At 49.0% G+C, this 14,160-nt stretch overlaps 1 protein-coding gene across 3 annotated transcripts in view; it reads left to right on the top strand.

Annotated features, from left to right (window-relative positions):
* The window catches only part of GNAO1 (G protein subunit alpha o1), a 164,576-nt gene that overhangs the window by 80,990 nt on the left and 69,426 nt on the right, over positions 1-14,160 (top strand). For all 3 annotated transcript variants that reach the window (XM_065898766.1, XM_065898765.1, XM_065898767.1), the window contains exon 3: positions 3,817-3,958. In XM_065898766.1, coding sequence (XP_065754838.1) covers positions 3,817-3,958 — 142 coding nt within the window. The remainder of the gene's footprint in view (positions 1-3,816; positions 3,959-14,160) is intronic.

Here is a 14,160-nt window from a genome sequence, read left to right as displayed (position 1 = left end):
TCTGACCACTCTCCGGAATGAGATGGGAAATCGAAAATAAAGGGGCCTTAAGTGATACTTTTAAGGATATATAACTGAAGTCAGTGCTGGGGCGAGGGGCTAGGGAGCAGAGAAGAATGGGGCATGAAAGAAATACTGAAGGACTTACACTAAAAAAATCCAGCCTTTTTCTCTGAATGGTAGAATTATGAACATTTATTTATTTTTGGTGTTGTTCTGTATGGTGCAACTTTTCTATGTTTGAGTACTTACTACTTTGTAGTCAGAGGGAAGGGAAGGTGTAAAATTCTACCCTGAAGCAGGAAGCCCAATTTTAAGCTAATATAAGCCAGTATGAACAAGTTTTGCAACCAATAATCATGATTTGAGCAATTTTTGGCCAAACTGCTTCATTTTTGTAAACCCCGAATGAAGCTTCTCTATCTCGGGCCACCCCAGGCACCAGTGAGACCTTCCAGGCAGTATTCTGCCTAGTCCAGTCTGAGGCTTGAGGGGTGGCAGAAAGGACTGTGTACCCAGAGACCCGGGTTCTGCTCCTGCCTGTGGCTCTCACCCTGCCTGCTGACAGCCATTAGGCCAGTTACTCAATCTCACTCAGTCTCCTTTTCTAGAGATGGGTATAATAAAATCCTACCCTCCCTACCTTGTTAGGTGGTGTAAAGAATTAATACTAACAGGTATGAAAAATGACAGTCCCATCCCCTAGTGGAAGGAAATCCTGTAGGCAGCTGAGGGTCTAGAGAGTATTCCTAGGAGAGTGGCAAGGCCTGCTGGTCCAGAACGAAGCATGAGAAACTCATTGCACTGGCTTCTTGGGAGAGTGTGTCATGGGGACCAGTAAATCCAGACTGCACCTCTCAGGTCACCCAGAGGTCACCCTCTGAGGGGAGTCTGGTCTCGGAGACTTTTTTAGTGATGGTTCTAGAGTTTACAATATGTATCTTAATTTATGCTTTACTTTAAAGTAATATTATGCTACTTCATGTATAATACAAGAATTTTTCAACAGTATTTTTCCATTTTACCCCTCCCATCCTTTGTGCTATTATATAAATATTACTTCTGTGTAATAAATTTTCAGCCTCTTTCCTCTCTTTGCTTCAGTTTGGATGGTTTCTATATTGGTATATTCAAGTTCACTAATCTTCTGTGTGTCTAAATCTGCTGTTAATCCCCTACAGTGAAATTTTTATCTCGGATATTGTATTTTTATCTTTAGATACTTCGTTTTGTTCTTTTTTATCTTCCATTTCTTGACTCATTATACTCACGTTTTCCTTTAATTTCTTGAAAATATTTTAAATAGGTGTTTTTGAGGTCTTATTTGTTAATCCCATCATCTCTGTCACTTCTGGGTCTGCTTCTGTTGACTGATTTTTCTCCTGGTTATGGGTCACACTTTCCTCCTCCTTTGCATATCCAGAATTTTTTTATTGGATGCTGGATATTATTAAGTGTCTGGGTTTTGTTGTCCTCACTTAAAGAGTGTTAGATTTTATTCTGTCATGCAGTTAAGTTACTTGTGGGTCAGTTTGGTTTTTTGGGGCCCATTTTTCAGTTTTGTCAGGGCAGGTCTAATGTAGCCTTTACTCTAGGGCTAGTTTAGCCCTACTACCATGGCATGAGCCTTCTGGGGTTTCTGCCAAATGCCCTAGGTGTCAGCTCTCCACTCTGGTTAGTCAGAACTTGAGCATCTCCCAGCCTTGGGCCAGCTCTGGGAGGTGTCCACCTTATAAGCTCCCTGACACTTGTTTCTTGAGCTCGTAGAGTCTCACTCTATTCAGCCAAAGACTCAAGGAGACCCCTGTTCAGATATCTGGAGCTTTCCCTCTCTCTGCACTTTTCTCTCTGGTACTCTGCCCTTCAATTCCCAGTCCCCACAGCTTTCCTGAACTTTTATCTTTATCCCATCAGCTCAGTAAGACCCCTGTGCTCTGCTTGGGTCCTCCCTCCCTGCACTGAGGTCTGGTAGACGCCTCCAGGCAGAAAGCCAACGCAATCATAGGACTTACCACGCTTTGCTTCCTTTCTGTTCCAGATCATGGTCCTGTGCTGCCTGTTCTCCAGTGTCTGAAACCACTTGTTTAATGTATTTTGTCCAGTTTTCTGGCTGTTTACAGTGGAAACTAACAATTCCCTTTGAGATCCCCCTGGGGTTGTGCACCAATGCCTCAGACTGGGTGTACACTCAAGAAACTTGTACAAAAACGGAATTAGGGCTAATAAAAGTCAGTGGAAAGGCAATAGGGTCATTTTGATCTGCTTCTTAGAGAAACTCAGGATAAAGACTCACAACCCAGCACCAAGTCACATTTTATAACAGGAATCATTAGTATCCATCAGCTGACGAATGGGTAAGTAAAACGTGGTATATCTGTACATGGAATCTAGTTTGGCAATGAAAAGAAAGGGAGTACTGATGCATGCTACAACATGGATGAACATGCCAAGTGAAAGAAACTAGTCACAAAAGACGACACCTCGTGTGATTGCCTTTATGTGAAATGTCCAGAATAGGCAAATTTATAAAAACAGAAGGCAGATCAGATGAGTGGTTGCTTACTGCTGGGGTAGGGGATGGGGAGGGACTGCTAATGGGTACAGGATTTCTTTTGGAGAGGACAGAAATGGTCTAAAATTAGCCTGTGGTGACCATTGCCCAACCTTGTGAATATACTAAGAAGTACTGAATCACACGATTTCCATGGGTGGATTGTATGGTCTGTGAACTGTATCTCAGTAAAACTGTTTATACAAAGAAAGAAAACTTGTTAGCAGTTTTCTGCTGTACTGAAGGATGTGAAGGGCTGGAGAGGGGCTGTGAAGGTGGAAATGGAGGTCTGAGCTACTATACAGGTGGATGTACATGTTACAGGTAGCATTGAGTCTTGGACTGAAAAACATGACCACAGGAGAGTTTGCACGGAACATGACTAATGTTGGATGTTAGTCTTGAAATCCATTTGTCCTTTCTTAATTACCTCAACCATGAGAGGATTCTTGCAAAGTCTTGGCTTTACCCCCTCTCTAGTTCTCTCTCCTCCCCAGACCCTTGTCGGCAGTGGGCATTCACTGAGCGGCCGCCATCTGCAGGGAACAGGGACCTCAGGGCATGTCCAGCCTCAGCCCTGACCCCAGAGGAACCTGAGAACAGGAGGGCAGGGAGTGTCGCATGGCCTCTGAGAACTGCAGTGTCGCCTTCGTGTCCTCCATGTCATGTTCAGAGCCATCAGAATAAGGGTGACACAGTGGTCACATCCCAGCTGAGGATGGGGGAGTAGGCAACTCCTTCTGTTGGCTTTTCTCTTGTCAAAGAGGAAGGTTTTAAGTGAGTGCTCTTCCCTTCATTAAAAGCAGTGTAAGTTTTCTGTGAAAGAAAAAATGTATTCTTCGTGTGCAGGCTTCTCGCAGGGGTCTTCAGCAGTACACTCCTAAGTGGATATTTAAGTTAAAACCCTGAGCTTTGCTTAAAAATACTAATGGTGAACATTTATCGAGTGCTTAGTGTGTGTTCTAAGTGCTTTCAAGTATTGTCAGCCCCTTGACTGATCTTTCTTTCACTGTACACAGGGAATGTAAAAAGACTGCATTTCTTTTTTCCACTGTTCTGTTTTTCAGATTAATTTTCAGTAATTTAGGTCAATTTTTCCTTCAGATTTTGTGGTTTTATCACAGCAGCTCAGTAATTCAGCATCCGAGCTGGGCCCGGCCCTCAGCCGAGAGGTTGGCTGGGGTGGGGCTTCACATGCCCGGCATGCTTGGTGCCAGATGTGGACAGCACACTCATCAGGCATGCTGTGTGTGGTTTTGCTCTAGGATCATCCACGAAGATGGCTTCTCTGGAGAAGACGTGAAACAGTACAAGCCCGTTGTCTACAGCAACACCATCCAGTCCCTGGCAGCCATCGTCCGGGCCATGGACACTTTGGGCATCGAATACGGTGACAAGGAGAGAAAGGTAGGCTGCTGCGCCCATGCACACGGGGAGGAGAGGGCCGTCTCTGGTACCCGCTGCGTCCTCTTTATAAGGCCAGGCTGCCGTGCAGGGACAGGACGATACTGTGCTGTGTCACCCGCCAGTGTACCAGTCGACCTGGCCAATACAGTTAAACAGGGGCTCTGGTGACAAGCAGACCCGCCACAGCACAATCGCCAAGGAAGGAGACAACAGCCACAGAATTCCAGGGTTTATTTTGCAGATGAGAAAGGGTTGGTGACTGCCCTAAACAGGGACTCTCACAACATTGTCCAAGTACATGCCCTTGGGCAATTAACCTGAACAGAAAAAATATTTCTTAGACAAAACAAGCCCCACCTAGCCACCCTCTTCCCTCCTTAGGAGAGCTTTCCTTACCTTGTTGGGGGTGGGGCAGTCATTTGAATTCAGTCTCTTCCCTCCTTTGCCCCATGGGTTGTGTTTTCTGCCCCTTCGAGGTGAGTCTGAGGACCGAAGAGGCTCTCCTTCCTGTAGGAGGTCGACATCATAGAACAGGGACAGTTTTTCAGTTGAGTTTCCAGGCATCTGATAAGTGGTGAATGGAATAAGTTGTAAAAGCCTCTTTTTTGCAAACATTTGCATTAACTGTAAGACTGAACCTTACACAGCTATACTGGCAAAGCCAAATAAAAGGTGGCAGGGAGGGAGGGAAAACAGCCTCAGATAAGTCTATCTAAAAGTGACTCTTCATCTCCTGGTGGGACCCTGAATCCCAGCGATCCCCCTCCTGTGACCTGGAGTGTGAGGAGGGGAGCAGATGGAGGCCTCCAAGCGCCTGGGCCCCTCCTTGGAGGCTCTGGACGGAGAGCATTAATCTCTGATTACTGCGTGGTTTGGTTATACATAGTGTATATATCCTGTCTTGGCTAAAAAATCACCTCCCTTACAGAGGAAAACTATGTTCACCGTCTCTGGGTCTGATAAATCATCTGCGACAGATAGCTTTAAATGTAAAATTCAATACTTTATGCACAAAATCCTGATTCCATGCGACAGAGTCATCCCAGCTCAGGCATTGCCTCCTCCCGGAAGATGGGAACTGGGTGACTGAGAGTGTGTCCAAGACCAGCCTGGGGTGGGGAAGCCGGGCGCTGCCCCTCTGCAAGGCTGAGTCTGGAAGCTGGTTCTGCAGAGGAAGTACTTCTCCCCAGGGACTAGCTTTGGATTTGGTCGTAGAGCCAGGGCCCGCGGAACCAGGGGCACTGAGTTCTTCGGTCTTGTTTCCACTAAGTATTCCCTGAGAGTACAGTGTACCAGGCCTTGCTGGGGGTACAGGAACGAGCACAGTAAGAGTGGAACTGGAGAAACCAGTCAGCAAAGAGCAGCTCAGATCATCAGAAGTAGCCAAGACAGGTTACAAGTAGCCAGACAAGTTACAGGGCTTCATTCATTTTTAATGATAATGGCCACAGTGCTTATACAAATAGCTCTCTTGTATTGAACACCTACTAGCTGCCAGGCACTGTGCTAAGCACCTTACAAGTGTTAACTCACTTTACTCAACTCAGGCATTAAAGCCCAGAGCAGGAAATGCCTGGTATGATCTTCAGACATGGGACAGGCCACAGGCCTTTGGTCTTTCTGTCTGCCTTTTGGCCAAAGAGAGAGCATGGAGCCTGAATCTCAGTTAACCAGACCACAGGCCCAGTGCAAAAGCTCACGTGTCCACAGCTCACACCTTACACAAACACCCACACAAACACACATGCACGCAGGCACACACAACCACAGCCTGCGAGATCTTCCAAGAGTATGTGTGTTCACCGCCACGCCCACCTCCCAACCAGTCTTCTTTCCCCAAAACCTCCTGCCCGGATTATAATCCAGACAGTCAGTGTGACTTCAGAATGCTTTTCTCCTTCAGTTTTGGAAAACGTTTGTTGTTCCTGGGGGGATTTTTTTCCCCCCATTTTATTATCCTGAAGAGAGAGATGATTGCTTGGGAATTGCTAGGAAGATGATATATTAAGGACTATACTGTGGGACCCCTTGGCTTCTGTGGCTGTTCCTCTTCTGTGGGATTCCTGGTCGAGACAACCCTCAAGTAGGAGACCAGGAAAGGATCCTCTGGGAAGGGAGACCAAGAGCAGAGTGGGGACTCCCTGGAGAGCCCACTGGACACAGAGAGGAGCTGGAGCCCAGTCCTCTTCCGGCAGGTGGCACCATGGCAAACGCCTGACTGGCCTGCGGGGCAGCACAGGCTTGTCAGGCACAGTCCTTCTGGCTGGCAAAGGCCTCCAGGCCCTGGGGCACCTCCTCCTGTGTTATTTCATCTTAGGCTAAAGTGAGCCAGGCAGCTGGAGAAGGTGTTTCCTGGGAGTGGGCTACTCTGGATTTGCTGTTTGGGCAGCGGGGTGCAAGGATCCCCCGCCTGCTTGCATATTAGTTGTCAGGGGCTTGAGGTGGAAGAGGGCAGCCACTTCAGACTGGGTGGCCAGGGAAGGTTCCCCTGAACCTGGAAGGGATATTTGTGATGAAACTCGACTCTAAGGAGGAGCCAGCCGTGGGAGGAGGAGGAGGAGGAGGGACAGAGGTTCTAAGCAGACGCTACCAGGGCCCTGAGTGAGACGTGAGCCTGGCAAGTTGGGAACGAGAAGCTCTGTTCAGCCTGAACTGCATCCGGGGGCAGAGGTGGGCCCTGGGGTGTTGGACGCCCTCCAGTCAGGTCTGCCTGCAGCTGGCCAGTTGTTGGTGGCCAGATGCCCTGACCCCAAGGCTGGGTCTCCAAACTCTTTACTCTCTCGGGTTCTCAGGGGCTGCCCACCTGGGGGATCTGCTGTTTGGATGTTGGGAGAACCGTCCCATGCAGAGCCGACCCAGATTAGTGTTTTGGTGTGTAAAGAAAAGACCTCCTTCTCTCTCTTGGCTTCCGCACGTCCGCCATCGTCCCCCCACCCATGATGGCATATCTGGAGGAAAACAGCCCCACACCCAGCACCTGCTTGGGCCAACCAGCTTTATACTCTCCATACAGAGAAGCATCTAGAAGCTTCCTTGCCATACCTCATTAGACCAACGTCCTTGACTTCTCCTGGCAGCTGGCTTGCCCCCCTGCCCTGGCCCCCCAGTGGAGGGAGGACTGACTGGTTTCTCCTGCAGCCTCTCTGGGGTGTGGACTCACCTGAGACCATATGACAGTGCATGAGCCCAAGCCTGAAAGAGCCTCTTTGTTGGGCAAACGGCAGGGATCTCCTTATACACCCCACGCCCCAGTACCCGCAGACCACAGACTGCTCCCCAGAGATACCACACACTCCCACACCTCCAGGCCTCGGCTCAGACCACACCTTCTGCCTCTTGTGCCTTCTCCCCTCTCTTCCCCCTGGAGCTCTTCCTGCTCAGCAAGGACCAGCTGAGCTCCCGTCTTTGCACGAAGGCTTCCTCTCCTTCCCCTGACAGCCCAGCCCAGCTCAGCTCAGCTCAGCTCAGCTCAGCTCAGCGTTTTCTCTGTTGAGCATGTATCTCATGCAGTGTGTCCGCTCTTTCCTTAGAGCAGTGACCCTTGCGCTTTAGGGTGATCAAAACCCATTTGAGCAACTAATGAAAGCCATGAGCCTTCTCTCCAGAACCGTGCACTCACTCACATGTCCAGGAAATTTTTCATACCATTTCAGGGGGCTCTGAAACTCATAAAGCCCACCAGTGGAGCCTAGAATAAGAACTTCATTATGTCTAAGGTCTTTCTGCTCGAGGCCTGTGTCATTCATCTTTGGGTCACCTCCCCACCCCAACAACCAGCACAGTGCTCAGCACATAGTAGACCCACCCAAAAAACTCTTGAGTAGAAAGACATTTCTAACTTTCTCGGTACTCAGAGAAAAAAGGAAAAGAACCTGTAATGTTATCACTACTGAACAGATGTTGACTGAGTACCTATTATATGTTTAGTTTGTGCTAAGCTCTGGAGAAAGAGAGGAATGTGGGATGGGGCCTTGAAGGGGCTGATCATCTTCTTGGGAGGACAGGGCTCATAGGCTCATTCCGTGAAGTGGTCAGGGAAAGCTTCTTAGAGGAAGTGAGGCTGGAACTGTCCTTGAAGCAGAGGTATGGCTTCACAGGCACAGATGTAGGTGAGGAAAGGGACTTGAAGCAGAGAAGAGCATGAATAAAGGCCATGCGTTGGTGGTGACCAGAGGAGATTTGACTGACGGAGGAGGCCAGTGGCCAGGACAGAGGATTAGGATATGGGAAGGTGTGGGAAAGTTAGAAGATACAGTTAGGTCCAGATTGGGTAGGCCTTGGAAAGTATGCCAAAGGGTTTGGGTTTTATCCTGTTGGCAGTAGGCAGCCATTGATAAAGTTTGAGCTGGGGAAGGATGGGATGAAAGCGAGTTTTAGGAGATTATCATGATGGCATGTGCATGGTGGGCTAGTGGTAGGAGAGACTGAAGGTCAGGAGGCAGGTTGGGAGCTACAGTAAGGGTCTCGATGGGAGTTGGAAAGGAAGGGCAGCAAAGTGATGTGTGGTGATGAAAGAAAGGGACCTGGTAGTTACTTGGCTACTGGGGCAAAAGTGTAAGGATCAGGGGCTTGCCTGGTGGCGCAGTGGTTGAGAGTCCTGCTGCCAATGCAGGGGACGCGGGTTTGTGCCCCAGCCGGGGGGGATCCCACATGCCGCGGGGTGGCTAGGCCATGGCCATGGCCAAGTGAGCCATGGCCGCTGAGCCTGCGCGTCCGGAGCCTGTGCTCCGCAACGGGAGAGGCCACAACAGTGAGAGGCCCGCGTACCGCAAAAAAAAAAAAAAAAAGTGTAAGGATCAGGAAACTGGGACTCTAGTGTTACTGGCCTGGATGACTGGAAGCAAGGTGACACCTCTGGCAGAAAGTCAGGAGACAGGCTGGGCCAAATATGGTCTCAACCTCATGGGCTCCAGGTGGAATCAGCAAGTAGTAGATGGACTCAGAACTGCAGCTCCAAGAATTGAAGATGATGATAATAGTTGCTTTCAATTTTTATGTTCTAGGGCTTGCATTAAACCATTTATATTAATTAAAAATTTTAATCCTAACAGCTACCTGTGCAGTGGGTGCTATTGTTATCCCCATTTTACAAGTGAAAAAAAAAATGAGGCACAGAGAGGCAAAGTGACTTACCCAGGGACATTCAGCACAAAATATATATGTATATAATACAGATTTGTAACCCCAAGGAAGCTATAATTCATATGGCTCGGGTCCAGAGCCGAGTCCCATTTAAATAGGCACAGTACAACCAGGCAAAACAAATCTTCAGAATCCCATTCTTTCTTCTGAGTTTCTCCAGAAATATGAAGAGACTCAAAGGGCAACATCCACTGCTTTTCTCACAAGTCGTTTTCTGTCTTCCTCATGTCTGTCCCAGCCCCACTCTCTTTAGCTGCTTTCTCTCTAAGTTCCCCAAGAGACCATCTCTCTACCGCCAGCCTGCCAGGCTTTTCCGCTCCTGTCCTCTTTCTCCTTCTTGCTATTCCGCCTTTTTTCCTCCTGCTTTCTTCCTCCCTCTCCTGCTCTATGCCTAGACGGGGTTCCCTCTCCTCCTCTCCCTCTTTCCCTTTCTCCAACTGTTCCTCAGTTTCTCTCTTTCTTCTTCTCCCTCTCTCCATCTCCGTCTCCCTCCTTCCTTCCCTCCCTACTCACCCCCAGTTCATTATCATGTAAATTCTCTTAACTTTCTGAGTGGAGTCCCTCTCCCTCCCCCTTCCTCCGTCCTCAGCCCAGGGCCTGCATCTGCATCACAAAGGCAGAGAAACGTGTGAGGCAGAACTGACCTAAACTCAGACACTGGAAGGAAGTCTGGGGGAGACTGGACAATTACAGGTTTAGGAGGTTCACTTGGACCACCGTGGGAGATGGGGAAAGTCTGTGAACAATCCCGTGTTATAAATTTTATCACACCCATGTGTATATAAAAATATACGTAACATTTATGTGCATATACATGTATACTCGCATATGTAAAGTACATTATAATGGGACAATAGCGAAGAGATAATGCTTTGAACTTGTATAAGGCTTTATTCAGTTGAAAATACTCTCATTTTCGTTTTTTTCGTCGTTTGTGCATATGCCTATTTCTCCCATTAAATTATAAACTCTCTGAGGACAGAATATAGATCTTATCCATCTAGTACAATGCCTGACACAAGAAGTATTGGATACTGCATTCAATCAAATCCCAGCTGGGCTTTTATCATAAATGGGTGTTGAATTTTGTCGAAAGCTTTCTCTGCATCTATTGAGATGATCATATGGTTTTTCTCCTTCAATTTGTTAATATGGTGTATCACGTTGATTGATTTGCGCATATTGAAGAATCCTTGCATTCCTAGGATACACCCCACTTCATCATGCTGTATGATCCTTTTAATGTGCTGTTGGATTCTGTTTGCTAGTATTTTGTTGAGGATTTTTGCATCTATGTTCATCAGTGATATTGGCCTGTAGTTTTCTTTCTTTGTGACATCCTTGTCTGGTTTTGGTATCAAGGTGATGGTGGCCTCATAGAATGAGTTTGGGAGTATTCCTCCCCCTGCTATATTTTGGAAGAGTTTGGCCCTGCGTAAATTATTTAACTTCCTTAACCCTCAGTGTTTCTCTATGTAAAACAGGCATAATTCTAATACTGTCCCCTTTCATCTGTTGTAAGATTAAATGAGGTAATGCCTGTGAAGCGCTTAGGACAGTGCCTGACACGTACAGCACTTACTGGGCGGCCCAGGGTCAGTGACCCAAGCGGGACTAAAGATCAGTGCTGTTTCTGGAATTGCTGCCCAGCCTCTAATGTTCCACCAAGAGGCTTCATTAGAACACCCCCTCCTTAGAGATAATGGCACTATTTGGGGAGGCAGAATCAAATTTCATACTTAGATTCCAGAATGTCATTGGATCTCCTCTGGTAAAAGAAATCTTGACATTTAAGTCACACAGTGGAGCGCTGAACACTAACTTCTTCTTTTTTTTTTTTTTTTTTTTTTTTTTTTTTTGCGGTACGTGGGCCTCTCACTGTTGTGGCCTCTCCCGTTGTGGAGCACAGGCTCCGGACGCGCAGGCTCAACGGCCATGGCTCACGGGCCTAGCCACCCCGCGGCATGTGGGATCCTCCCGGACCGGGGCACAAACCCGTGTCCCCTGAATCGGCAGGCGGACTCTCAACCACTGCGCCACCAGGGAAGCCCCTAACTTCTTTTTAATCGGGAATATGGTGGTGCCATCTCCACGGTGCAGTGCCGTTCACCCTGTGGTTTACACGAATTCTGAAACAGACAAAAGCAAGGATGCTCTCTGGTCTGTGTCTGCCTGAGTTCCTGGAGTCTGGAGAAACTGCAGCGGTCCTCAGTGGTGGTTGTCAGATCTGATGGGGGCTGGGGAGGTGACAGATGAAGGCCCAAACCTGAGGCCAAGAAGAGGCTTCCTCTGGGCAGCAGCATGTACACTGCCGCACGCTAGGTACCGCACCGCTCCTCAGCTGTATCGGACCAGGCCTGGCCTGGCTCTGATCCCCTGCCTGCCCAGGTTAATAGAGTTTGAAACTCCTCCATTCAAGGCCATCTAAGTCTGCTGCTCCATTTTGCAGATGGTGGCAAAAAATAGGCCCCACCTGGGCCCAACAGGAAAGAGACTTACACAAAGGATGACCTGGCAGGCCCAGGACTAGAACTTCAGGTTTTCTGAATCACTGTTCACTTCTCTTTCCATCTCAGCAGTCTGCCCCAAATCACTCAGCCAACTTGGGGCCTTGTTTTCTTTCATTTGGTTGGTTAGTCACTCATCCCGCAGATACTTTGTAAGCAGTCACATCCCTGGCAGACAGTGCACAGGGAGGTGGGTTTACGTGCAAAAATGAAAAGATGAGGGATCCCATCCTTTGATTTCCAAGGCCTCCCCAGCTCTGCAGGGCTCAGTGCAGCCAGGTCGGCTTGCTGCCTGGATCAGGCCCCAGGCTCTGGGCTGGATCAGGCCCCAGGCTCTGGGTTTGGGGCAGGCGTCTTTATTTTAAGCCCTGCCATAAGGAGTTCCAGACCTGGCTGCTAGTACCTTGGCCCAGGTTGGCGGCACAAGTGGCTCTTCCTGGCCTTACTCCAAAAGGAAGAACCAACTCAAAGGAACAGCAGGTTTCAAGGTGGGAAAGGAAGAGGAGGGATTAAAATTTCAGGTTTTTGAGATGTCCCTCCAGTTCCTCTCCTCCTTAGAGTATTCTTGGGTTTCCTCAGCTGCAAATGGTTGCCCCCTCCTCTGAACACTTGTCATTTTGGAGCTCCAGCCCCAGCTCTCCCCGGCCCTCTGCCTCAGGATGCCTCCCCTCTGCAGCTAGACAGTGAGTCTGGAGGGCCAGGACGGTCTTGTCCACCTGAGCGTTCACCCGTCCATTCGTCCACGTTGGTGTTCCTGCAGTGGTGGGCAAGACCCAGTTCCTGCCCCCAGGGCGCAGCCAGGGAGGGCAGATGCTTCAGTAGGTAGTGTTTTTTACTCTCGTGAAAGTGCAGTGATAATGACATATCTCACTGGGTTGTCTTGAGGATTAAAGGACTAATAGGTAGAAGCTCTTAGAGCAGGGCCCGGCACGCAGTAGGTACTCAGGAAAGCTTAGCGGTTATTAGCATCATGTGCCTTGAAGCAGAGTGACAACGACTCTAGTTTTCAAAGGTTGATTAGGCCTTACAGATGAACAGTGGTAGGAGGGAAGCAGGCCCCCCTGGCTGAGGGCAGCCTGAGCTGAGTAAAGGTGAGTGCCGGGGTCTGAGCGCTCATAGGAGGGGCCCTGCCTTTGCTTGGGTTCCATCCTGCTGTCAACTGCCCACCCTAGAGAATCCGGAAAGCCGCAGCAGGCTTGGACTTCTTGCATGATTGGCATTTAATGAAGAGGTGCTGATGAGGGGAAGATGGAGCGTTCTCCTCCACTGAGTTTTGGAGTTTACTGAGGGCTAAATAGAAAACCATTTTTCTGAATCTTGATAAAATGCTGAGCCATTCCCTGCCTTAGTAAGTCAAGTGTTGAGAACGCACGAGGGTGTTTCCTTGTTGATGGAGGGTCACACTGGGCCTCAAGGTCCTCTCCGTGGACTTCAGGGGTTGTGGTCCAGGCCCAAAGATGAAGGACATTCCAGGAGGAGACTGGGCCTAGTATGCTTCCCCAGGACATTCTGAAGAAGTTACCTTTGGGACTAAATTGTCAGAAAAACAGTTCACCTAGGAGAAAAGCCGACGTTCCTTCCTGCCTTGAGGCCTTTGATCCACAGGCACCAGGCCAAGCATGGACACGCTCCCTGGCCTTGTTCCTCGAGAAGCAGGGTGTGGGCTGCCATTACAGTCACGGAAGGATTATGGAGGTATTCCCTGTGTTGGGTTTGGGGTAGTCACAGCCTTAGCTTTAAATGGTAAGCACTTTCACTTGGGCAAGTCACAAAGCTCCTCTGAGTCTCCCTGTGCAAGCTAGGATATATTGGGCTGCACGTAAAAACCACACAACCAGCAGTGTCCTTGACGGTAGGGAGGGCCACGGTTTCCTGGACAGGGACTCCTGAGGGTCGGCAGCCCGGGGCTGCTCTGCAGCTGTGCAGCATCAGGGCCTGGGTCAGCACCTCGGTGGCTCTCTGGGCGCTCATGGCTCCAGGATGGCAGGTGACACCCTCTCACAAGGACTCCAGAGGCAGGAGGAAGAAGCAGGGCAGCCTGACTTCTTACTCCACATTGGCCTAGCAGCAAGGGATCCGAGGAAAGCAAAACTGTGGGTTTTTTGGCCACTCTAGTAGGACACAGAGGCAAGAGACAAGGGGCTGGGGGACAGCACCAGTCACCACCTGCCACCCTGCCTGTGGACTGTAATAGGAATTAGTAAGAACGTGAAAGCAGATGTACTGAGTCAATGGGAAGTCCAGTCCAGCGGCCAGGAATGGGGGAGGTACTCTGGTGGATGGGTGCTCCTCCAGGCTGGAGCAGAGATGGGTCCTCGTTTCTTCTCCAGTTTTTGCCTTTGTTTTCCCACTGTCTTAGTCTTTTCTGGCCGATATAACAGAAATACCATAGACTGAGTGGCTTAAACAACAGAAACTTATTTCTCACAGTTCTGGATGCTGGGAAGTCCAAGACCAAGGTGCCAGCAGATTAGATGTCTGGTGAGGGCCACTTCCTGGTTCATGGACAGCCGTCTTCTCACTGTGTCCTCTCACGACGGAAGGAATGGGGTT

Source organism: Phocoena phocoena, chromosome 20, assembly GCF_963924675.1.
Source record: "Phocoena phocoena chromosome 20, mPhoPho1.1, whole genome shotgun sequence".
Taxonomy (NCBI): Eukaryota; Metazoa; Chordata; class Mammalia; order Artiodactyla; family Phocoenidae; genus Phocoena; species Phocoena phocoena.
The sequence above is the reverse complement of the archived record's forward strand: the minus strand, read 5'-3'. Positions and strand labels throughout refer to the sequence as shown.